This window comes from Eleginops maclovinus, chromosome 2 (genome assembly GCF_036324505.1).
Source record: "Eleginops maclovinus isolate JMC-PN-2008 ecotype Puerto Natales chromosome 2, JC_Emac_rtc_rv5, whole genome shotgun sequence".
Classification (NCBI taxonomy): domain Eukaryota; kingdom Metazoa; phylum Chordata; class Actinopteri; order Perciformes; family Eleginopidae; genus Eleginops; species Eleginops maclovinus.
This window is the reverse complement of record NC_086350.1, coordinates 20174284-20200048: the sequence shown is the minus strand read 5'-3', so window position 1 is coordinate 20200048 and position 25765 is coordinate 20174284. Positions and strand designations below refer to the sequence as shown.

The window sequence follows — 25765 nt, the reverse complement described above, 5'->3', positions numbered from 1 at the left end:
GTATCTCAGTGGGAGAAATAACACAAATTCATTATAATTGTGTTTGACTAGGTCATGTTGCTCAATTGTGTTTGAATCAAGGAAGATTCATTAGAGATCTTCCTGGTTAACTTTCCCATTATCTAATAGAGGATTGGTCCAAATAGTATCTGTGCTTGGTAAAGTGCAAGCCCACAAATGTTCTGTTGATGTTCATTTATGTAACCATACTTTTTGCATTTGACAATTCCCATTAATACTCTACGGCAGGGGTTTTCAACCGGTGGTCCGCGGACCCCTGGTGGTCCGCGGCGGCATTGCATGTGGTCCGTGACAAGAGCCTATGTTGATCAGTTCACCATTGTTTTTTTTTAATATAAATTCGCTTTGATATTTCAACACATTTCCAGAATACCGTTACATATCGTGAAAAATATGTTTAAAATAATATAAAGGAAATTCAAGCTGACAGAATGTAGCCTTGCGCCTATCCAGTCTATGGTAGCCTGTGATTCGCTAATGGTAATGAGTTGCGTCGCTAACCTCACTTATTATTCATTACGTACAGCAGGGGTATTCAAGAAAACTATGAGAAGGTCCAGTTCAAATACATTTCCTCAAGCAGAGGTCCGGAACATCATATGTCTATTTGCAGTATGACGATATCGGAATAAATTGTGTTTAAAAAAATAATAATACAGGTTAAAATCATTTCAAAGAAGTTTATTAGCACTGAAACACAGGATAACCTTGTGAGGCTGCAGTTTAAATAAAAAATAACTAAATTATGTATTCAAAAATAAAGAAAGTGCTTAAGAAAAAATAGCAGCTTCAGTTTCCTTTTGATAGAACAATCTCAATATATCTCCTGAACAAAACATTCTCAAAACATGTTAACTATTTTATGTATTCAAAAACAAAGAAAGTGCTTAAGAAAAAATAGCAGCTTCAGTTTCCTTTTGATTGAACAATCTCAATATTTCTCCTCAACAAAACATTCTCAAAACACCTTAACTATTTCTCTTACAGATTTCTCTCACATCTGTCTTCCCCCCTATCATTTCCCCTGCTCAGTGTGAGAATTGAGCTTTGGCTTGCCCTGCCAACATTTTAAATCTGGGCTTGAAGGAGGTCAAGGCCATTCTCATGCACATGCAGATGCTCATTGGTGAGTGTGGAATGATATTTTGTTTTTATTATGTTCATTGTAGAGAACGCTGCCTCACAGCTGTATGTGGATGCCGAACATGGCCAAGATAAACAGGGCCACTTTTTTCAGATCTGGGAAAGCTTTCTCAGAAACCATCTGGAGCCAGAAGGTGGTACATTCGGTTCTTGCAAACTGCTCTTTCAGGGCCACGTCTGCCTGGAGGTCAATCATTTGCATCTGGAGAGGCCCAGAGTTTGCCCACTTGAAGTGATGTGCGACATCATTTGAGAATGCTCTGACATCAGTGATGAGAAATGGATTCTGTATGAAGAGGGTGAGCTCCTCTCCAATGCTGAAGCTATCAAAGCATTTGCTGAAGTTTTCAATCAACTTGTCAACAAAGTCAACAAAAGAGGAGACATCTCTATGGCCCTGCACCTGTTCTTTCACTTTTGGGAAGTGTGTGTAGTCTCCTTGCAGATCTTCTTTGAACAGCTCAAGTTTTCGTTGAAATGAGCGGACAGCTGTCATCAGATCACAAATGGAATTGTTCTTTCCCTGCAGCTGCAAATTAAGCCCATTCAGGTGTGACATGATATCAGCCAAAAAAGCTAAGATATCCACGTTTTTCTCGTCATTTAGAAAGACAGAAAAGTTTGCTGCTTTCTGACTTTCCAGTTGTTCCAAGAAAGCTGTTACTTCACGTCTAATTGACCAAAATCACTCTAGCACCCTGCCTTTGCTGAGCCATCTCACATTGTTGTGGAGCAAAAGATCATCAGAGTTTGCATTAACCTCTGAGAAATTCCCTGAGCATGCGATGCTGACAAGAAGAAGATGCCCTGAGAAAGTTTATGATTTTCATCATTGTCTTCATCACCTCAGCATACTCATCTGACAGGGCGGAGCAAAGGACAGCCTTATGAATAATGCAGTGGTAAGAGATGAGGTCAGCGTTGTCTTGTTTCAACCTTGCCACAGCTCCCTTTTCTCTCCCTATCATGGCAGGGGCTCCATCAGTGGTTATTGATATGACTTGTTTTGGCTCTATTCCTCGCTTTGATAGCATTTCCTTAATGGCCAGGTAGATGTCTTCTCCTTTGGTAGTGGTCTGCAGGGGAGTCAGGCCTAAGAGGTCTTCACAGAACTCATTTTTCTCCCTGTTTAAGAATCGTATGTAAACTAACAGCTGAGCATTGTCAGACACATCAGTAGATTCATCCACAGCCAAGCCTACACACGGTGCCTTAGAAATAGCATCTTCCAGCTGGGACAGTGTATCTTGAGCTAGTATCTCACTTCTCCTTGTGGCTGTGTAGGCTGACAGGGGTATTTTCTCTATTTTGTCACAGAGGTCATCTTTTTCTTTACCATCAAGTAACGCCTCTGTTATTTCAGTCATGCACTCTTTGACAACACTTGCATCTGTAAAGGGCTTTTTGTGTTTTCCTAAAACCCAAGCAACACGGAGAGAACATTCATTTGCACGCTGTTGTGCGCTGAAAGCATGGCTTAATACCCTGGTGGACTGATCATATTGGGCAGTGAGACTTCGAATTTTCTGCGCCCGGAGTTCGGACTTAGGTGGGTATGATTGGTCAAATGCTTTGTGCCTAGTCTCATAGTGACGCTTGACATTGGCACTTTTAATAAGTGCCACGGTTTCGGAGCATATGAGGCACACTGGTTTCGTGTTCTCAGGCGGAAGAATGAACATGCAGTGTCCGAACTACGGGGGGACTCGGGGGATCCGAGACCCCCTGAAACTGACACGAGATCCCCCGAAAACATGATTTGGGAAATGTTGGGGGGTCTCTAAAATATTGGCAAAATGTGTTTTATTGATATTGAAATCGTGTGTAACAGGAACTATTTGCATATCAGAAGTGTTGTGTTTACATCAAAGATAAAATAAACAGATATGACAACGACTGCAGTCTATCCCCATAATTTCTCACGAATTCTAGGCCTGTTTGTGTGTGGTTGTGCCTCTTTCCCATGCGCATTTTGATACAATGTATGTTGTGGGTGTGGCCGAAGTTTGAGAAAGTGTTTTTTTAATAATTCCGTCTTCAGTCAGATCGTGTAAGTGCAAGTGGTCAGCGTTAGCAATGGCTAAACGACAGCAAGGCACTCTTTCCAATTTTAGATTTTTTTTAAAAAGCAAAAGTTCTGAGGAACAAGATGTTGTTCAGTCAGCAGATGACAGTGGACAAGCGTCCGCAACCACGTGCATTACTGGAAACGCTGGACCCACGGTCAGCATGCAGCAGGACCAACGGTCAGCATGCAGCATGCAGCAGGATCGAGCATGCAGCAGGATCGAGCAGGCAGCGTGGAGCTATCTGCCGGTGAGTCCCCGTCCGTGGCCCTCTCTCACCCGAGCATCTGGACGAGCCAGCAGTGGACAGAATGGAAGTCTCGAAACCCCTGGCTGTATACAAAGGATGGCAAGTTGGGATGCTCTGTCTGCCGGGACACAAAAACCCTTTTATCGGAAATGGGAAGTGGCACACACCTGTCTGAGGAATGGATACACGGGGATGTAAGTAGCCAGACACAATTCGGGTTACGTAAAAAAATATACAAACATAGGGATAGCAACGCGCACAGAAGGGCAGTCGAGATAACAGAAACCAAGCAAAAGGACATTCTACCCAACAGAGTTACTGCGATTAATGCCAAAGCGACAGAAGAAACGGCACTGTCCTTTAGATCGGCCTATATGGTGGCCAAGGAAAGGCTAGCCTATCAGAAGCTACCTGCTATAATGAAATTGCAAGAGCTGAATGGGGCAAAAGTGGGTCCTGTGCACAAATCAGACAAATCATGTGCTGAAATGATTGGTCATATTGCGCAGGAAATGAGAAGACAGTTAGTTTCAAACATAAAAGAAATGAATTCAAGAATCAGCCTAACCATTGATGAGAGCACAGTGCACGGACGTGCCTATCTCATTATTTATGTAAGATGTGACGTGAGTGGGAAAGGAGACGTGGACAATGTATTTTTGGACATTGCAGAGCTGACACAGGGCACAAATGCAGAATCCATTTTCAATAGTTTGAGACAGAGTTTGCGCCAAGCTGGGTTAGATGACGAGTTTTTGGGCCGGAACCTCATTAGCATCGCCACAGATGGTGCTGCAGTCCTCACCGGTAAAACCACTGGGCTGATTGCGAGGCTGAAACGCGATTTCCCCAACATACAGTCAATCCACTGTCTCGCCCACCGCCTTGAATTGGCTGTCCATGACTCACTCAAGGAGGTTGCTGGATGTAACCACTTTGAGATTTTCATCTCCAAGCTCTATGCTCTGTACCACCAGTCCGCAAAGAATGCACGCTTGCTTGAGGAGGCGGCTGCTGACCTCAATATGCAGGTTTTGAGAATCGGACAAATATTCACTATACGATGGGTGGCTAGTAGCTTTACACCGTGAGAGCAGTGTGGAACAACTTCCCCGCATTAGCGCGCCACTTCAAAACAGCAAGTGAAGATCCAGGTCGAAATGACACAGAGAGAAAAAAATTCCTGGGGCTATACAAACATCTCACACACAAAGGGTTTTTAATGGATCTGGCGTGCATGAAAGATATGCTACGTGAGCTGCAGGGCCTATCATTAAAACTCCAGCGGAGAGACTTATCCCTAGTGGATGCCACTCGCCACATTCAGCAGACAGTGGATGTCCTGACAGCCATGAAAGAGAGCGGAGGGAAATCCACACTGAAGGCCGAACAACGCGCGTCCGTGGGCCTGTTTAAAGATGTGGAACTGTCCGAGAGCAGGGAGAAAATTAACCGGCGCCAGTTCTATCAGTCGGTGATTGACGGACTTAAAATGCGCATGCCAGAGTCGGACCTTGTCCAGATGTTGAAACCCCTGGAAAAGCACTTCTGGCCAAAAGACCGCAACTCGTTAATCATGTATGGAGAACATGAAGTACGGAAACTAGCGAAAACACTAGGCAAGTCGGCTAAAGAGGCAGCGGATGAGTTTCGTGACTGGAAGTTGCAAGGTGGCGCTCCGGGCAAAACACTGGAAAAGTTGTGTACAGCAAGCAGGACATATCTCCCAACCTCGTCAGAGTGTGAAAGGGGGTTTTCGGCCGCCAATAATACGGACAGTAAAACCCGCAACAGACTGCGCGAGAAAAGCCTGTCATCGCTACTTTTTGTGGATTTAAATGGACCCCCACTGGAGCGTTTTGACCCAGCACCCTTCATCACATCATGGATCAAATCAGGTCATCGCATGTCCACGTCATGGGTTTCTGGACCAACAGCCAAGGAAGACGAGCCAAGGCCTTTGTGGTCTATTTTGCTTTAAAGTAAGACATGATGCATTTAATTATTCCTATATGCTAGGTTTGGAAACGCCTGATGGATTCGTTCATGTTTGTGGTGCCTATTTGTTTGTTGACGCTTGTTGCCGTGCAAGATTGGTTGCTTTATTGTGTATGCCGATGTGAACATGATTTCCAGTGATCTTTGGTGGATGTGTTGAGTAGGCCTATGTTGCCTGTGTTTTTCTTGCGTGTGGTATTATTGTTGACGCGATGTTGTTTTTGAGCATGCCAACGGACATGATTTCCCCTTATGATTGCAGACGCGATGCGTGTGTGGAGGTGTGGAGCCTGTGTGCAGTGCCGCCGCTCCCATAACGCGCATTACGCGCTGTGCGTAGGGCACCAAGTGTCGAGGGGGCACCACCAAAAATAGCCTAATGAAAAATCGTCATAATAATTATAAGGCCGAAATTATTTCAGTAGACTACAGAAATATGAGGCACTTTTTAGGCATACTACTCAAAGGTACCGATGGTGCCCCCCTCTCCCCTCCCCCCCTCCCCTCCCCACTCACTCATCACAACTCATAATGTTTTTTTATTGGGGGGGGGGGGGGGGGGGGGGGGCATCATGAAGGAATTATGCTTAGGGCACCAAAATGGCTAGCAGCGGCACTGCCTGTGTGCGTAATTGCCGTAAAGCTGTGCTGTCCGCGTATGTAGGCTTGTGTTTTCGAGATCCGCGCTCTGAGTCAAGCGCAAGAGCAAGCGCCCCCCCCCCCCGAGAGAAAAATGGGACCCCCCGAAAATCTCGGCATAGTTTGAACACTGTGAACATGTATGCATCAGTCCATTCCGTGTTGAACGCTCTATTTTCGGCGTCTACTTTTCTCTTTTTTGAAAGCGCCATAGTGTTTGCACCTCTTCTGACTATAACTCACGCCCTGTATTCCTGTATCATCTCCCTGCGTTTCTCGCTTCAATCGCTTTTCGCTTGCCTTTCACCTTCTCTTCCTTATCACACTGCGTGTATGTCTGTGCCTGGCTGACTGGCTACAAACCTCGGCTTCGGTTTGCTCATACAACTCGCGCTGAGTTCAAGCTGGCGATTTGATTGGCTAGTTGAACCATGTGGTTAGTATGACTCGCACGCGATTGGTTTGTAGCTTCCAATCCTTGCTCAGTGTAGTGCTGGTAAAATCACTGTTGTGTCAGATAGGGGGAAAAGTAACGCTCCGGTTTAAAATGAATTCTCCCGTCAAAATATATTTTAACAATTTATTCCGGGTCCGGATGGGATTGCATTTGGGTCCGTATCCGGACCGCGGTCCGTTGGTTGCAGACCACTGACGTACAGTCTTGCGAGCAAAGTTGACACACATTTATAAGCATAGCCGACGAGAGTATTTTAAGATAGGTTGTAGTACAGCAAACATTTGTTACATATGTACTAGTCTAGCTATATATCTAGCACCAATGGATCGTTTTGTAGTGAGGAAAGTGCCAGAGGGACAGGCTGCCATGACAGAGGGTCAGGCTGCCACGACAGAGGGACAGGCCGCCACGATAGGGCAAGGACAGGCTTCCGAAGCGTCAACTTCGCAAAAAAGACGAAAAAGAAAATACAATGAGGAATATGTTAAATATGGATTCACAGTGACGACAGACAGAGCAGGAGAGGAGGTACCACTGTGTTTCGTATGTTCAACAATTCTCTGTAATGAAGCTATGAAGCCGTCGAAACTTACGCGGCATATGGAGACGCATCACGTCCACTTGAAGGCCAAACCCGTTGAGTACATGCAACAGATGTTGCGTGATTTCAAAGGACAGCAGGCTACCATGAGGAAGAGTGCAAAAATAAATGAAAACGCACTGAAAGCATCGTATCTGGTCGCTCTCAGGGTTGCAAAAAGTAAGAAGCCCCATACCATTGCAGAGCAGCTTATATTGCCAGCAGCCATAGATATGTGCAGAGCTATGGTAAGCGAAGAATGTGCCAACAAATTAAAAACTATTCCGTTGTCAGACAACACAATCGGAAGACGAATTGGGGAAATGGCAAATGATGTCAAAGACCAGCTGATGGCAAAACTTCAGACAGTTCTGTTTTCCCTTCAAATCGACGAGACGACAGATGTTACTAATGATGCGCAACTGTTAACATTTGTGCGATACGAGGACAGTGGCACTATGTGCGAGGAATTTCTTTTTTGCAAACCACTGCCCGGGCGAACTACCGGTGTAGAAATATTTAAAGCACTGGACGATTTTTTCACGGAGCACAATATCTCGTGGCAGAGGTGCGTTGCATTATGCAGCGATGGGGCCCGAGCCATGAGTGGCAGCAAGACTGGACTGTTTGCGCATGTAAGGAGGGTGGCTCCGGGGGTAATTTGGACACACTGCCTGATTCATAGAGAGGCTCTCGCCTCCAAAGATCTCAGTGTTGAGCTCAGTGGTGTGTTTGATGTCGTTGTCAAGACGGTCAACTTCATAAAACGAAACGCATTGAATACACGCCTGTTTTCATCCCTATGCCATGACTTGGGAAGTGAACACAGCTCTCTCCTTTATCATTCAGAGGTGCGTTGGCTGTCTCGCGGCGCTGTGCTCGCCCGTGTGTTTGAACTACGCGGAGCTATCTACGAGTTCTTGTGCGAGAAGCATTCTGATCTGGCTTCCAATTTCAACGATAGTTACTGGTTAACTAAGCTGGCGTACCTCACAGATGTTTTTGCAGAGCTGAACAAGTTGAACAGCTCCATGCAAGGGAGAGATGCAAACGTCATGCAGCTCTACGAGAAGCTCGACGCATTTGTGAAAAAAATGTCAAAGTGGATCGAACGAGTGGAGAGCAATAACTTGGCGATGTTTCCTTCAGTTGAGGAATACCCTGACAGCACTGACATCAACGACACTATATGTGAGCATTTGAGGAAGCTTGTGCGTCAATTCGCAAAGTACTTCACTGATTCGGAAGAGTGGCGCCGTGACAGCAAGTGGATCCTGCTCCCATTCAGTGACGATGCATCAGTAGGGTCAAGTCTGACGGCTGTGGAAGAGGATAAGCTGATTGAGATGTCCACAGACTCTGTCAGGAGGCATATGTACGACACACAGCCCCTTGTTAAATTCTGGATAAGTTGCCAGACAGAATTTCCACAGCTTGCTGCAAAAGCAATGAGGTGTCTTTTGCCCTTTCCAACCACATACCTGTGTGAGAGTGGTTTTTCTACACTGGCGTACTTAAAGAATAAGTACAGGGCTAGGCTTGATCCAGAGAATGACATGAGACTGTCTCTGTCTACCATTTCGCCACGAATAGACAGGCTGTGTGGACTTCACCACGCCCAGATATCACACTGACAGGTAGGCCTAATTCTCCCATGTTTTCACTGTTACGACCCTGGCGGGTTTAGGCCCCGCCCTGTGTTAATGGTAAGCCTGTTCTCTCTCCCTGCTTTTCTCAATCTCTCTCTGCTTTTCTCAATCTCTCTGTCTCTACAGCAGGTGATTGGTGACAGGTCTGTCCTGGCTGGGTTATAAAAGCCCTGACCAGCCAGCAGTTGAGGCTGCCTTGGTCTTCATTTGTTGGATTTTGGTTCTCCGGTGTTGTTGGATTTTTGTTCTCCGTTGTTGTTTTGTCACACACCTAGACTGACTTTGCATGACATTTTTAGTTACTTTTCCCAATACTGAATTGCACAACACTTTATTATTCTTTATTCTTTCTTTAAAATAATCTTTAATTTAATTTAATTTAATAAATCTACTTTTATTATTATAAAATCTGCGTGGCCTCTCTTTCATGTTTCATGCATTGAGCTATGCATGTAACACCAAATACACACGCGCACGCGCAGGCACATCAGTGGGCCGCGGATTGCTTTCTAGTCCGAATGGTGGTCCCTGGGACAAAACCAGTTGAAAACCCCTGCTCTACGGTAATAGAACAAAGCTGTTTCCCAAAGCTGCTTTGAGAAGTTAATTGATTTTTTGTCTTTTCTTTGGCTGTTTGGGAGCTTATTTGCATACAGAGATGGGAAGTAATTAAGTGCATTTACTCAAGTACTGTACTTAAGTAGAATTTTGAGGTACTTGTACTTGAGTATTTTCATTTTATGCTACTTTTACTACATTTAATTATTACCTTTATTTACTTTAGATTTTGATTATGATGTGAAATATAACTAACACTTAAATCAGACTTTAATTACACCTGGAGTAATTTCACAAGCTACTTATTCTGAACTGGACCAATCTGCACAATGACTACTTTTACTTTTGGTACTTTAAGGATATATTTAATGCTAATACTTTTGTGCTCTTACTTGAGTAACATTTTAAATGCAGGACTTTTACTTGTAACAGAGTACACGCTGGTACTTCTAATGTTACTCAAGTAAAATATCTGCGTGCATGTCTAAGTATACAACTAGCTACTACTTGAACAATATACATTTTATTTTTTATTTGGCATCAACATGTTTTTTCAGTCTTATGTTCAGTCAAGTTCATACCTAACTACAGTTTGCTCATAGTTTGGCCTCTCACTTTATTGTGTTTTGAGATGAACTACATCTGTATTTTATATCAATTTTAAGTTTTGTCCACAGGGTATAAATACAACAGGTATTTCTGTTATTACAAAAACCACATACACTGCCTTCAAGACCCGAGCATTATCACAACAACAGTACAGTATGTACAGCTCAGTAAATCAGCTTATGGTTTCTTTCCACAAGAACAAATATTATATTGAGCAACGAATTGGCCCCATTGCAAACCTTTGCAGCAGATACCGAGATGTTGCCTTGTTGCTCAGACTGCCATTGTTATCATGTGTATTAAATACACACAGATCACAAACCCTTGTTTTTGTTTGCATTCTTAGTTTTGATATTTAGTGATTTTTTTCAGATTTGAAAGTAAACGCCTCTGTTTCACTTGAACACCACTACAACTAAATTCCTGGATTAAGTGAGGATCAGACATTGCCAAATTACCTACATTTTTTAAACATAAAAATACATTATCTGATTGTAGTTGATAAAAACAGAAATGTCTTTTGTCCCTCAAAAATGTGATCTATGAAGGAATACCAACACCCTCAACATTTCCAAGTGATTGGATGCAATATATCAGGATGTTGGTAAAAGCAAACCTTCCTTCATCCGTTTGTACGATTTTCTTGCAATATCTTTGTTTAAGAATTGAGGAAGGGGAGATGTTGACAAACTCAAGGGAGGTATTCCCCTGTGAAATCTTTATTTAAACATGTTTAATCCGACAGCAGCTGATCCCACTCATTAAGCCCCAGCCCTTGCTCCCTCTTGCATCTACCAGTAAACACCTCTGCATTTCCTGGAAACAACCTCCTAGCTCAACACCTTTCACCTGGTGACCAGAGCTTCACATCAGCAGGTAAACCCCTTACTCTCATGTTGTTGTTTTTTACAGTATATACCCTGCATGTTGAAACACAAACATCTGTAACTGTTGGTTAAATCATTTTCATTGCAAGTGAATGTGGGCAAGGTCATGTGCTGTTTTGTTCTCCTGTTTATTGTAATAGTGACAGGAGGACCAAACAAGGATGTATTTCAATTTGGCAGTCATTGATCAGGAAATAATAGTGTGTCCGGTAAGTGTAACACGCACATCAAACATCCAACAATATCAGCATTTCCAAATTATTTTATCTGTAGCTAAAGCTCCAAAGATGCATTGAAATGCTCAGGTTCATATATGTTATGCTTCTACCATCACAAGTTGACATGCTTTAATGTTCAAAAAGGTCTTTATTTTTCTCATTCTGTCTGTGCTGCAGCATCTCTTTTCACCCTCTGTCTGAAACCAGAGCCCAGTCTGCTCTGATTGTTTAGCTGGTTGGCTTTATTGTTGTGTGAGGTTAACTGCTTAGAGATAGCCCTTTGTATAACCTACAATGTCTTGGAGCGCAAGCCAATAGGAGCTCGAGTATTACATAGTGATGTCACTAAGTTACGAAAAAAACAAAGGACTACATTTGAGGCCTTTCAGGTGTGTGGGAGAAGAACTCCCTCTAGTGTGAACATTGGGATTTTAGCCTCTGCAGACCTTGCAAAACCTACATAACACACTACAGGAAAGTTAATTTGGTATAAATGTAATTTTAAATATTTGTATAACCATCCATTTCTCATTATTTAAATATGTTGACAACATTGCTTTGGGATTACAAAATCAAGATTTAATATGACTTATTATTGTATTCATTGGTTTTTCTTCCTCTCCTGTAAGATGTGCTAAGCAGCCCACACATTTGTGGAAACATTACTGATTAAAGTTTTTATCAAAGGTTGGATGACCTGCATGCAATCATGTAGTTGGCTGCCTCCACTCTCCATCAGCAACACAGCCATCTGGTTAAACCCACACACACCTGTGCTTTCTGGGAGTGCGCCACAGAGAGCAAGGGCTGAAGCATTGAGGCAGAGGTGGAGGGCAGGAGACAGGATGCAGGGCTGTAAAAAGACAGGTGGTAAAGGGAGAGACTGCATCAACTTCGCCATATACAGTATAGTTTCAAAAGATTGCTTCTAAAAAGTCCCAAATGTAATGCTTCAATCAGCTGTTAGGAATAAGAATCCAGCTAGTGATTTATCAAAATATGTCTATATGCTCAATATAATATGGATGGAGCAGAACAATTTGAATGACATATGATGTGAGGAACAGTATATTTAGTTTCCATATATAATGACAATAGAGCTTTGCTGGGAAACTGATCTCACACACTCATTACCTTTGTCTGCATAATTCCTACAGATATAGCTTGGGGGAAAGAGCAGAAGGGTTTAACAACACACCTGTTCCCCGCCTTTCTGGCACAATACGGCCGGATTAATGGGTATCCACGTCAAAAAGGTCAAATCTATTTTCCCTCGAGCTTGCAGCAAGTGTTGGCTGGGTTTGCGTGTGTCTGCAGAATTTCTGACAAGGCTGTCAGCCAAAAGAAGCCTGCACCACTCTCCTATTCATTCACCAGAATAATTCACACTCAGCTAAAAACAAAGACGTCCGCTGAATATTCTTTGGGGCTGAGGAAAATGTGAAGATGGATGAAAGGATATCTGTAAGCTACAGGGGTGTGCAGATGTGTTACTGCAGCACAGGACTGCAGTGTGTGTGGGTTGGTGTGAGTGAGGGTGCGTACATGCGTTGGTTTTTAAGCAGGGCTGAATCCTAAATGATTATTGACTAAGCCGTTTTTCGGTGAAGACAGAGTGAGGAAGGTGCCGGGGGCCAGTTTTACAGAACCTGACTTGCCTAAAAATTTGCCAGCAAAGATATCTTTAAACTTTCTTCAGCTCATGAACCAGCATGGCAGAGTTTACAACCTCACAGTTCTTTCTAATTAAACATAAGAGGCCAATCAAGCTGTCAGGCTGCACACATGAATATGTATGGGGGCCTTAGAACCGCATGTCTTACTGGTTCTAGACAGCAGAGTTTCTATTGGACAGAGTAATTGAATACCCATTTTCAACTAGAGCATGAAGACTTTAAGCCTGGGTTGGCCAGTTTTGTTGGCATCATTGAGCATAAAATCCATAATGTAATTTTAGCATATTGTAATTCAAGTGATCTGAGAGAAAACTAGACTTCTGACCCTCCTCCTAGCTCAGTTGTCAGGCTTTAGAAAAAGTTGCCAGATACTTTGGCGTTCTTATTGACTGTTCTACAAATGAACTTCCCTTCAGATGGTGAAAGCCTTATTCACAGGAGAATATAATATAGGAGAAGGGCTTTTCCAGGATTTACAACAGCTTCCTACACAACAAAGCAACCTAAAAAAGACATAAAGAAAGTGAGTCTGACAATATTTGCGGTGTTTCAGAAATGGCGGGGAAAATGTTGCTGATAATTTAGCCTTCTGCTAACCATTTCTTGTTTCTTGCTTCACAACAGAATTGCGATCATGATCATAATGATGATCACGAATGACTAGTACTAACAGAATATCCTTAAGGTTAAGGAATGAATCCAAATTATTTGTCCATGCTCTTCTCTTGGGATGGGCTTAGAACATAGAGGGGCGATGAAAAAGCTTAATTTAAGTTTACTTAACAGCAACCCTGGCCAAACTCAAAAACTAAGATAGTATTAAAGAAGCCCTATTTTGCTGGTGATTTCCCTTTCCTGTAGTGTGTTATACAAGTGTTTGTGCATGTAAATGGTCTGCAAAAGCTAAAATCCTAAAGTTTCCTCCAGAAGGAGTTTCTTTTCCATACATTTCCCCCGCTGCCTGAAACTCTAAGTTTGGACTTGACATCACTATATAACACTTGCGCTTCTATTGGCTAGCGCCGCCACTCATTGAACTATTAAATGTTATGACCAGCAGATTTTTTCCAAACCTTATATTTTACTCTTCCTTATTTAGTCAGAAATATATTGATAATCAATGATAAAATGATGGACTTGGAACAATTTTTTCAGAGTTTTTAAAGAAACAAAACATTAACTTAAGTTTTTTAAGATTCTGGCTTATATTGTGTCTTTTCATGGAACAGCCACAGGGGTGTCACATGAATTACAATGTGCTGAAAGGTTATAATGGATTTTTTTCCCCAGTGACGGCAGAAATAAACTGCCTACCTCAACTTTAAATCACTAAGTCAAATCCTTGATCAGACACGTGTGTGTGTGTGTGTGTGTGTGTGTGTGTGTGTGTGTGTGTGTGTGTGTGTGTGTGTGTGTGTGTGTGTGTGTGTGTGTGTGTGTGTGTGTCTGACAAATACACATAGGTGAGTAGTATTAGTATAAAGGGGATCTGCCAGACTCTTGGCTTCAATAATCACAGAGTACGACATTTGATGCCAGCGGACTCTCTCCCGCTGGCCTATGATTACCAGCGCATTGTTCTTTTCCAATGACCTTGGCTCATCACACAATCAAGTTTCTGATTGCACCACACAAGCACACCCCGGCTGGCTTGTTAGCTTTTATAGCAATTACTCTGGTGGTGCATGTGTGAGTGGCTGTTGGACACATTCAGGGTGCATTAGTAATCAGAGAAGTTGTGTCTTGTGTAACACTGCTGTGGCTTTGTACTGTCGTGTTCCCAAATATTTGTGGTTGTAAACAAAATCTTACTGCAGCCCACTGTTTCTTCAATTGAGCTGGATTGTTGTCAATGAAGGACATTTATTTTATTTGCAAGGCAAGGCAAGTAAAAAAAAAAGAAAAGGCATTTAAAAACAGTCATTCTAAGCCCCACAAACTCCAGAGTGATTTTAGAAGCAGGTGAAGCCCTTGTCACATGATCAACACTTGATAACTAGATACAGTGGGGCAAAAAGTATTTAGTCAGCCACCAATTGTGCAAGTTCTCCCATTTAAAAAGATGAGAGAGGCCTGTAATTTTTATCATAGGTATACATCAACTATGAGAGACAGAATGAGAAAAAAATCCAGAAAATCACATTGTAGGATTTTTAATTAAGTATAGAAAATAAGTATTTGGTCAATAACAAAAGTTCATCTCAATACTTTGTTATATACCCTTTGTTGGCAATGACAGAGGTCAAACGTTTTCTGTAAGTCTTCACAAGGTTTTCACACACTGTTGCTGGTATTTTGGCCCATTCCTCCATGCAGATCTCCTCTAGAGCAGTGATGTTTTGGGGCTGTCGCTGGGCAACACAGACTTTCAACTCCCTCCAAAGATTTTCTATGGGGTTGAGATCTGGAGACTGGCTAGGCCACTCCAGGACCTTGAAATGCTTCTTATGAAGCCACTCCTTCGTTGCCCTGGCGGTGTGTTTGGGATCATTGTCATGCTGAAAGACCCAGCCACGCTTCATCTTGAGTGCCCTTGCTGATGGAAGGAGGTTTTCACTCAAAATCTCACGATACATGGCCCCATTCATTCTTTCCTTTACACGGATCAGTCGTCCTGGTCCCTTTGCAGAAAAACAGCCCCAAAGCATGATGTTTCCACCCCCATGCTTCACAGTAGGTATGGTGTTCTTTGGATGCAACTCTGCATTCTTTCTCCTCCAAACACGACGAGTTGAGTTTTTACCAAAAAGTTCTATTTTGGTTTCATCTGACCATATGACATTCTCCCAATCCTCTTCTGGATCATCCAAATGCCCTCTAGCAAACTTCAGATGGGCCTGGACATGTACTGGCTTAAGCAGGGGGACACGTCTGGAACTGCAGGATTTAAGTCCCTGGCGGCGTAGTGTGTTACTGATGGTAGCTTCTGTTACTTTGGTCCCAGCTCTCTGCAGGTCATTCACTAGGTCCCCCCGTGTGGTTCTGGGATTTTTGCTCACCGTTCTTGTGATCATTTTGACCCCACGGGGTGAGATCTTGCGTGGAGCCCCAGATCGAGGGAGATTAGCAGTGGTCTTGTATGTCTTCCATTTTCTAATAATTGCTCCCACAGTTGATTTCTTCACACCAAGCTGCTTACCTATTGCAGATTCAGTTTTCCCAGCCTGGTGCAGGCTTTTGTCTCTGGTCTCCTTTGACAGCTCTTTGGTCTTGGCCATAGTGGAGTTTGGAGTATGACTGTTTGAGGTTGTGGACAGGTGTCTTTTATACTGATAACGAGCTCAAAAAGGTGCCATTAATACAGGTAACGAGTGGAGGACAGAGGAGCCTCTTAAAGAAGAAGTTACAGGTCTGTGAGAGCCAGAAATCTTGCTTGTTTGTAGGTGACCAAATACTTATTTTACCGAGCAATTTACCAATTAATTCATTAAAAAATCCTACAATGTGATTTCCTGGATTGTTTCCCCCATTCTGTCTCTCATAGTTGAGGTATACCTATGATGAAAATTACAGGCCTCTCTCATCTTTTTAAATGGGAGAACTTGCACAATTGGTATCTGACTAAATACTTTTTTGCCCCACTGTACAACCATTGCAAGTGTAATTATACACAGGGGTGCTGTGAGTATAACGCTAACCTGCTCCCAATGGAAAGGCTAAATTGCTGATGTTTATCAGGTATAATGGTAACTGTGTTAACCCTTATCGTCTGTAAACTAAAACAGCTGGGGCAGACGGGAATGTCATAAAACAAAGGATTGGACAGAGATCTTCATTTCATGTTGGCGCCACGAAAAAGTTAAGGCATCATATAGTGACTACATTTCATTTGAACATAAATGTCTGTAACACATTTCATGATAATCTATTGAATAGTTGTTGACACAGGAAATGTCTGAGGATCACCCAACTCATCAGGGTTTATTAACACACACACTAAGCAAGCAAATAAAACCCCAGTAAATTCCACACATATACTGTAAGAAGAAAGAGGAACCCGGCTATAAACAACATTTCTTTCAAAGACCTGTTTAGACTCTATTTCAGAGCTATTACATCACTAACTTACTAAATAGCTAGAGTCTTTAACATTTCCAAATAAATGAATAAACAACTACGAAGATTTAGTCAGCAATGTTTCCCTTGAAATATGCTGCAATTCTCAGAAATACCTGCTTACTTTGTATTTTTTTATATTAAATTCAGTCATTCCTTGGAAAGCACTCAACACATGAATGCAATACTGACCATGTGCATGTGCAACACGAACACTGATAAAACTTTAATGATCTTAGGTAAGACCAGCACCATGTTGTCTGCTACTCACATGTTGCAGGGTAACCATGGACAGAACATGCATGCATAAAGCGCTGACATGGCAGGCAGTATACAATTATTTCTCCGGGACTTGTTTGGTGACATTTAGGATCAGCCTGCACAGACAAACAAGTCCCTGCTGCAACAATATTTACGACACATAGACAGATTCAGTGAAACCAGCGAGGGAGACAAACACAAATAAATCAGGAGTCCAGCTAACACGTCTAATAACACTTCTGTCCCTGCCCGCTATGTCAGGCCTCTCCAGCTCATATTCATTATTCAGAGGGTGTTTCTCTCAATCCATACCATTGCTCTCACCTTCCAAGTCATTCCCTCCATAGATTTATAATTCATCACCTATGCCTATAAATCTTTCATTTTTTTTAGAACACCCGTTGGGGATGTATAATTCAATGATCTGTACACCAAAGTACGCTTTTCCATGAAAGTAATAAAAGATCTTCGGAAAAAGCAAGAGACAATGCTGCTCATGATATTATGACATAATACTTTACTGGAGATCTATAGCCTCTTCTTATTTTCTGTGAGTTGGACAGCCGCAGTGGAAGAAGTTTGCCCCTCTGTTTACACCTGATATTAACACGCGTCTCCACATACGTGACCACTTAATCTTATTTTATTAACCTACTCTATGCGAATAAACAGGATAATAATTCCCCTTTGCATACACAAGTAGCCTACCTATTGCAAAGTGTGTGCGTATATACAGTTTAGTTGTCACTCTGTGGTAAATCAATATTACAGTGTCATCATGACTAATCATGATATGTGCAAACTTTTTTCGGTCTGAGGGCAGTAGGCTTTTTATGTGTTAGATTTTTCATAAAAATGTTATCAACCCTTAAACGGTTGAAAAGGTTAAAAGGTTGTGGACCACCTTTTTCAGGCAACCATGGCGCAACAGAGCTCAGGATAGCAGGTGATAAGTGCAGACGGACACATGTCAGACCTCTGCTGAGCAGTGGAATTAAGACATCAACACATCACCAATGTAAAAAAAAAACAAGATTAACTCTAAAAGTTGATGTAATATATATTTTTTAAATTACCTTTAAAAGTACAGAACTGGCCTAATATAGGGCAGCCACCACCATACAAAGCTAGCAACTAAGGGTTTACCTCTGAAGAGGACATCAGTTTGCCAAAACAATCTGCCCATATGTTGCCCAGACCACCTCTAAATGTGGTCTCATGCGATCACATCGGCAATATAAGACAATAAAACATACACTTTAGGTAGATTTCCAGTGAAAGTGACAGTTGGCCTTTATAATCCCTTATGGAAATGTTTTAAGCGGTCAATATTATCATGCAAATATAACAATATAACGGGAATACATCAAAGATTCAAAAGCAGGAAACATTTTTCTACTGTTTGCTTGCAGTTCCAGAAGATCTTATTTCATTGAAGACCCCAAATACAAATTTGCATAATAATTTGCTGCCCTTTTAATGCAAGACTGAAACCTGTCTTTGAAACTCTCGGCTGAGCCTGCAGAAAACTTGGCCAAAAAACAACTGTGCACTCAACTTTGTATAGATCCCCAGTAATGGTGTGACACACCCAAAGCCTTGGTATTATGCCGCTTTGGTGAACTGTAAAGACATAAAAGATGCATTTCATGGATGCATTAGTAGTAAGCAAAAATCGGCAGGATGTACAACTAAGAGGCAGTTACAGGGGATTTACAAGGCATTTTTCTTAGCTCTTTGAGGGGTATTAAAGTCATCAAGCGTGCCATTTCAAAACCATTTGAAAATGTTTGCTAAATGGTAAGCCAAATATATATCTCAAAACATGAATTTCACAGTTAAAAATTCAATGAATAACAAAAAATGTGTTTTATGTAGGTATTGAATGACTTAATAGTGTTTCTTAGTAATTCCTAGCACCACACAGCATCCTGTCTAGGCTTCCTCTGTTTTAAAAAATTGTTGAGCCGCTTGTTGCTTTTGTTTTCGTTTTTGACACATTATTGGACCTATTATGGGATCATCAGAGCATTCATGTTAACTGTCTGTAAAGCAGCAGGAGAGACGTGAACATGAGGAAGCTTATCACATCTGAAACGACTTGCTCAGCACCCCACTGTGTTGATTCGCCCATGCAGAATTTCTACTTCTACTGTCTGAGCCTGCAGGTTAATCTCGGCATGGGAGTGTTTATCAGTTGCCAATTAATATTGGCTGACTTTATTCTATATCAAAAACTTCTGATGTAACAGTTGCAACAATTCCCCGCCTGGATGTTACACTGCTGCACAACCATAGGAATTATATAGAAAATCCTCATTTTAAAAATGAAGAAAACAAATGCAGAGTGAACACAATATATCCAACATTATCTTTTGATATGTTAATAAAGACATGTTAAACCGGCTCTGGATGCTAGCAGAGCTCATTGAAACATTAGTGGTGCTCAAGTATACTTTACAGCAACCCTGGCCAAACTCAAAAACTATTAAGAGCCCTATTTGCTGGTGATTTCCCTTTCCTGTAGTGTGTTATACAAGTGTTTGTGCATGTAAATGGTCTGCAAAAGCTAAAATCCTAAAGTTTCCTCCAGAAGGAGTTTCTTTTCCATACATTTCCCCCACTGCCTGAAACTCTAAGTTTGGACTTGACATCACTATATAACACTTGCGCTTCTATTGGCTAGCGCCGCCACTCATTGAACTATTAAATGTTATGACCAGCAGATTTTTTCCAAACCTTATATTTTACTCTTCCTTATTTAGTCAGAAATATATTGATAATCAATGATAAAATTATGGATTTGGAACAATTTTTTCAGGGTTTTGACATTTTTAAAGAAACAAAACATTATATGCAACATCTGCCGTAACGTAGACGATGTTTATCAAATCAAGTATCGTGTTTTTTTTTACCATTTCACAATCATTACAGGTTCTCAACATGGGAGAGAAACTGACAGTATCAAATATACGATAAGACTAAAGTTCACATCGGCTCGTCTTGCTCTTGACTCTGAATCACATGCGCACACAAAAACTCACAAACATTTGGTGAAAATTTGTTGACACACATAGTGGGTTGTTTTCAGCATCTACAAACACTGTTGGATGGTTTCAAGGTTTCAAGGTTTTATTGGTCATATGCACAGCATATACAACGTATATGTTGGCAATGAAAATCTTATATCCCATGCTCCTCCAACAACTCAACATACATGGTGCAAATAAGATAGATAAAATAGTGCAAAAAGAGAGAAGAATATTTACAATATCAACAATAAAGATTTAAGGATGTGAAATATATACATATGTGGAATACATTGAAAGTATTTAAATACTTTACTCTGTGGAATGAGGAGGTATGGACAGATGCATATATTACGTATAAACAGATGTATATGGCAGATATATATATCTATATATATAGATATATATATAGATATATATATCTATATATATATATGTGTACTATAAACAGATGTGAGTAGACATTCACAGAGCTCAGGAGTTCAGCAGTCTTATAGCCTGTGGTATAAAACTGTCCCTGAGTCTGGTGGTCTTGGTCCGGATGCTGCGGTACCATCTGCCAGACGGCAGCAGACAGAACAGATTGTTGCTGGGGTGATGGGGGTCCTTTAATATCCTACTGGCCTTCTTCCTACACCGCTGGGTGTAGAGGTCCTCCATGGATGGCAGCTCCGTCCTGGTGATGTGCTGAGCAGTTTTCACCACCCTCTGTAGAGTCTTACGGTTGAGGGCGGTGCAACTGCCATACCAGGCGGTGATGCAACCAGTCAGGATACTCTCGATGGTGCACCTGTAGAAGTTGCAGAGTATCCTGGAGACCATGTTGAACTTCCGCAGCCTGCGGAGGAAGAAGAGCCGCTGTCGAGCCGTCTTGGATATGACCCTGGTGTGATGTGTCCATGTCAGGTCCTCACTGATGTTAACCCTGAGGAACCTGAAGCTGCTGACTCTTCACAGGAGTCCCGTTGATGGTAATGGGTGTGTTTGCCTCTCTCTGCCTCTTCCTGTAGTCAGGAAGCTCAGGATCCAGTCACAGAGGGCGCTGTTGAGCCCGAGGTCCCTGAGCTTAATGATGAGCTTGGAGGGCACAATGGTGTTGAATGCTGAACTGTAGTCAATGAACAGCATTCTCACATAAGTGTTCCTCTGGTCCAGGTTGGAGAGGGCAGTGTGGAGGGTGAGGGAGATGGCATCATCCGTGGACCTATTTGCCCTGTAGGCAAACTGCAGGGGGTTCAGTGAGTCAGGGAGGGAGGAGGTGATAAAAGTTTTGACTAACCGCTCAAAGCACTTTGTGATGATGGAGGTGAGTGCAACTGGGCGGTAGTCATTGAGGCAGATGGGTTTTGTCTTTTTGGGGACAGGGACAATGACGGACTCTTTAAAACAAGATGGGTTGCAAATGTCTGTCGTAGTTAGCTGCTCCACTGCACAAGTTACAAATACCATAACTTGTTATTCAAGGCATGCCATGAACATAAAAATTACCATTCTTTTATGACTCTGCTGTCTTCACATTATTTTACTTTTCTTCATCTTGCTTACACTTATTGTCCTTGTTTGACCCATTCAACCTTTCACCTGAAACATGTTAGGCCTGTTGTATTTTATGCTGTGTCAGTAAAACACACTGCAGCATGTGACGAGGAAAGAGGGAACAGAGCTGGCCATGATGTGACCAAAACAGGTGGGCTTTGTTTGAAATGTGATTTTCCATTTGTTGTTATGTCATGTCTGTTGGATTTTTTGGGTGATTCTTCTTGGCTTATATTGTAAGCTTTCGGGGTCATGATCCAGATTTAGGTTCAGACCGCCTTCAGTCCAATCCAATGTGAGGTGGGTAATCTCTTTAATTAAATTGCTTGAAAATCCTTTGTAGCATGTTCTTATGTAGTTTTTTGAAATTCCATTATTGTTATAATGTATTTTTGATCAACGGGGGAAAAAATCATTTATCCAAATCCAATCATGCATGGTTGTTCTAATCTGCTTGCACTGACTGCCTGTGGTACAAAGATATGACAAACGGTCTACAACGGCAAATTTAGCTTTCCATTTCTAAGAGAATTCTTGAACAAATACTTAGGCTGTTAAAGATTTCCAATAAATGCATTATGTTATAAATTGTCTTTCCAAATAAAGATAATAAAACGTAATATCTAAGTACCTGAAAATGCCAAATGTGATCATAAATGGTGTATGTATTTCTTAAGGAGGATGTTACATCACCATGTCATAAACAGAAACAAGCTGCTGCTCTGCTATATATACAGTCTAATGATTATTTTGTATTATTGTAGTTTGATATGGTTGGATCAGTTCCAATTGCAACTGGACTGTGAACCTGGAAAATTGTGTAGACTTACATGAGCTCATGTCACTCATGAGCTGAATAAAACATTTACTGATGATTCTTATTTTTGTCAACATTGATTACTTTATCTTGCTGAAGTGTCAGTGAGATGCTTTTTCAGTTTTAAAATGATCAAATTTTAACCTGTTTGAGTCATCAGTTGGAGTAATTATAACTTTCCTCCCCTTTCAGTAATAGTCCAATTTGATCAGTACAAGAACTGCATCTATCCATCAACAATTTTCATTTGCACCTTCTGCAAGTCTTGAAAAAGTGAAATGTCTACCACAATCGGCTTTAGGTTCAACTCCCCTTTTTACACGTGTTCAGTTGTCCACTTAATTTCTTTGGTTCCACTGATCTCGTGCAATATAGAAAAAACTAAAATGGTCAGTCATCTGAAAGTAAATGTATAACACCAATGTGTTTTTTTTCCCCAGAACATTTGAATGTGGCAGAAAACCGAACAACATGGACGTCCCATTGAAGGCTCAGAGGGTGAGGGTAGCTGTGGCATCAGCAGCAGCTCCTCATGGTGGCTACACCTGGTTCATCCTGCTCTCCTGTTTCCTTGTATTCGGCCTGACCTTTGGTGTCATCAAGGCCTTTGGTGTATTTTACGTTGAGCTCCATCATCACTTTGAAACCACAGCAACAGCAACATCTTGGATTACCTCTGGGCACTATTCAAATAGTGGGTAATTAGCCAACATTTTTGTTATAACAAGTTAATATAAATTTGAAATCGATTTGTTTGTAGAAATCAGTACCTTTTATTACGCCCCTTCATTGAAAAAAAAAAATGAATAAACTTAAAATACTTTGAATCTGTGTTGTCTGTAGGCACCTTGGATATGTGTGAGCTCATAGGCGCCGATACCGTGGGTGCTTCGGGGCCCGAGCACCCACGGAGATTGCCGAGCACCCACGGAGATTTAACCGCACACACGGAGATTGTCGAGGGTCGGGCTTTAAACTTTTTAGAGCACCCACCGGCAGAAACATAAATCGGCGCCTATGCGTGAGCTTATCATTTTAAAGTTTGCAGTAGCTAGAAATGTGTTTCATTCTATTAGTTGTTTGCTTGTCATCACGCAGACAGCTACTGCACTTGACAGAGCGAGAGTTCAGACTTTGTGTAAATCTGCATCATGATGTCGTTTTTTGGCATCCTTCTGATCAGTTAATTTCAACTAAATCGCAACAAAATCTGTCCATACTGCAGTGACCCAGTTTAAATGATCCTTACAAAGAACCAAAAAAGCACAAATAATCATGTATCTCCACAAACTGATCTTGCGAACAAAGTTGCAGGGGTATCGCAAGGTGAAAGGGTGTTAGCGTTTGGTGTGAATGCTGCCTCACAGTTATGACAACTCTCCTAAAATCCAAGTCTCAGAGAAATAGTCCAACACATATGCAGTAGGCATTTACCTTTGAACTGGAGCAAGCCAAGCTAGCTGTTTCCCCCTGATTTCAGTCTTTATGCTAAGCAAAGCTAACTAGCAGCGTAGGCTAGGCTATCAATCTTCCCACCACAAACTTAAAAAGAAAGCAAATAAGCACTGCCCAAAACTATTCCTGTAAAGTAACCATGTACTGCCTACATAAATTTGGAGGCGACTGTATGCGCAAAACAGTTGCTGTACATGTGTCTCTGTTCCCACCAGGTGCAGCAGCTGATAACTACAGTGATTCTGCTGGGTACTGTGTTGCTTCTCTGCCCGCTGGCCTCCTCATTCTCAGAGCTGGCTGCTTTCAGCGCAGCATACCGCATGGTATATGGGGCCACGGTCGCCATCTACATCATCGTGATATGTGAGGTTGTGGGCGTCAACAGGCCCGGAAGCGCCCTGGGGTTCTTCATGAATACGCATTTGCTGAGGCCTGCTTGGACCTCCCATTGCTGGTGAGCGAAAATTATGCTTTTATAGTTAAATACAAGTACACAGGGTGCATACTGTGCATATGAAAGAGAAATTGGTATCAGCTTTACGTTGTTGTTGTAAAATTCCCTGTGATCTGTTCCAACATGGTAGCTGGCTGCAAGCTAGAAATATAACCAAAAGCTACTGGAAGAAATATTCAAATCCTTTACTGAAGAAAAAGTTTTAGTTATTTTATTCGTTTTATGTATGTATAGTTATATGTATGTTGCATTCTTGGAGGGGCCTGTGAATTAAGTTTTTCATTGCATATCTATACTATAGGTGTGCATACTGTATGACAATAAAGCCCTTGAAACTTTGAATACAATATTGTCAAAGTATTCCATAACTAGTCAAATCCTACATTCAAAAGTGCATAATTATCATTTTCATTAGCATGGCCTCCAAATGTTATATATTATTATATAAATTACATATTGTTCAAGGGGCGTTAATATGCTTTTTGGGGTTTTCCCTTTTCCGTAGTGTGTTATAAAGTTTTGTGTGCATGTTAATGGTCTGCAAAGGTCTGCAAATGCTGTGGTTTCAGACCGAGGTTGAAAAGAGTTGCTGCAGCACAGGCAGAATGAAAACAATAAAGACCTTTTGAACATTAGACAGTGTAAACATGTCACCGTAAGGGCACAAAATGTAAATATGAAACCTGAACAATTTGCATAATAGGGCCCCTTTAGTATTGTTGAATCAAGTAACATTTTACTACATTCTTTCTTAGGTGTTTTTTAATAAAGTGGGTATTTTCTTTACATTTTTGTAAAAAAAATACGTGCTCTGGTTTAATCTTTAGATATGACAATTGTTTATTACATGTTTGTTATGCAAAACCTTGATCTGAAAAACGAGCAAAGCTTTAAAAATAAATCTGGTGGTAGATGTAGTACTACAGCACAGTACTTGAGTTAATGACCTTAGTTACTTAGTTCCTCAACGCCAAAGCCACACCGAGAATAATAGAAAGGGATATTACATCATTTTTTGAATGTTAACCTTTCTGTTAGCCCAGGAAAAAACTCCAATCATTTACTCAAGGTTACTTTGCCCGTCATTTTCTCGAGCCTATTCATCCAACACATTAAATGTCACACAATGGATGTGCTTAAACATTGTTCTGCATTGTACCCACAGCCCACTGAGCCTATTCAACAAAAAATTAGATTTTTATACGTTCATGACATGCAGCACCACCCTTCAATTATTCAGGAAGGTTGTCATCCGGTCAATCCAACCGGACCTGCGGTTTTTATTCAGAGAGTAACTGTGCAAAAAATTACAATATCATGGTACTTTATGGTTGTGTTAATTTCATGGCTGTTTGATTTTCAAAGATTATTTTTTCCCTTTTTAAATGGAGTTTCTTTCCCACTGA

At 41.5% G+C, this 25765-nt stretch overlaps 1 protein-coding gene across 1 annotated transcript; it reads left to right on the top strand.

Moving 5' to 3' along the window:
• Positions 1-6774: 6774 nt before the first annotated feature.
• On the top strand, positions 6775-9359 carry LOC134875342 (SCAN domain-containing protein 3-like). The gene is made up of 2 exons (XM_063899891.1): positions 6775-8791; positions 8930-9359. The coding sequence occupies exon 1, from the start codon at positions 6896-6898 to the stop codon at positions 8786-8788; it is 1893 nt and encodes a 630-aa protein (XP_063755961.1). The 5' UTR covers positions 6775-6895; the 3' UTR covers positions 8789-8791; positions 8930-9359.
• The last annotated feature ends 16406 nt before the right edge of the window (positions 9360-25765 follow it).

Excerpts from the sequence above, each read along its gene's own strand:
- LOC134875342 (XM_063899891.1), top strand. The coding sequence starts at position 6,896 with ATGGATCGTTTTGTAGTGAGGAAAGTGCCAGAGGGACAGGCTGCCATG.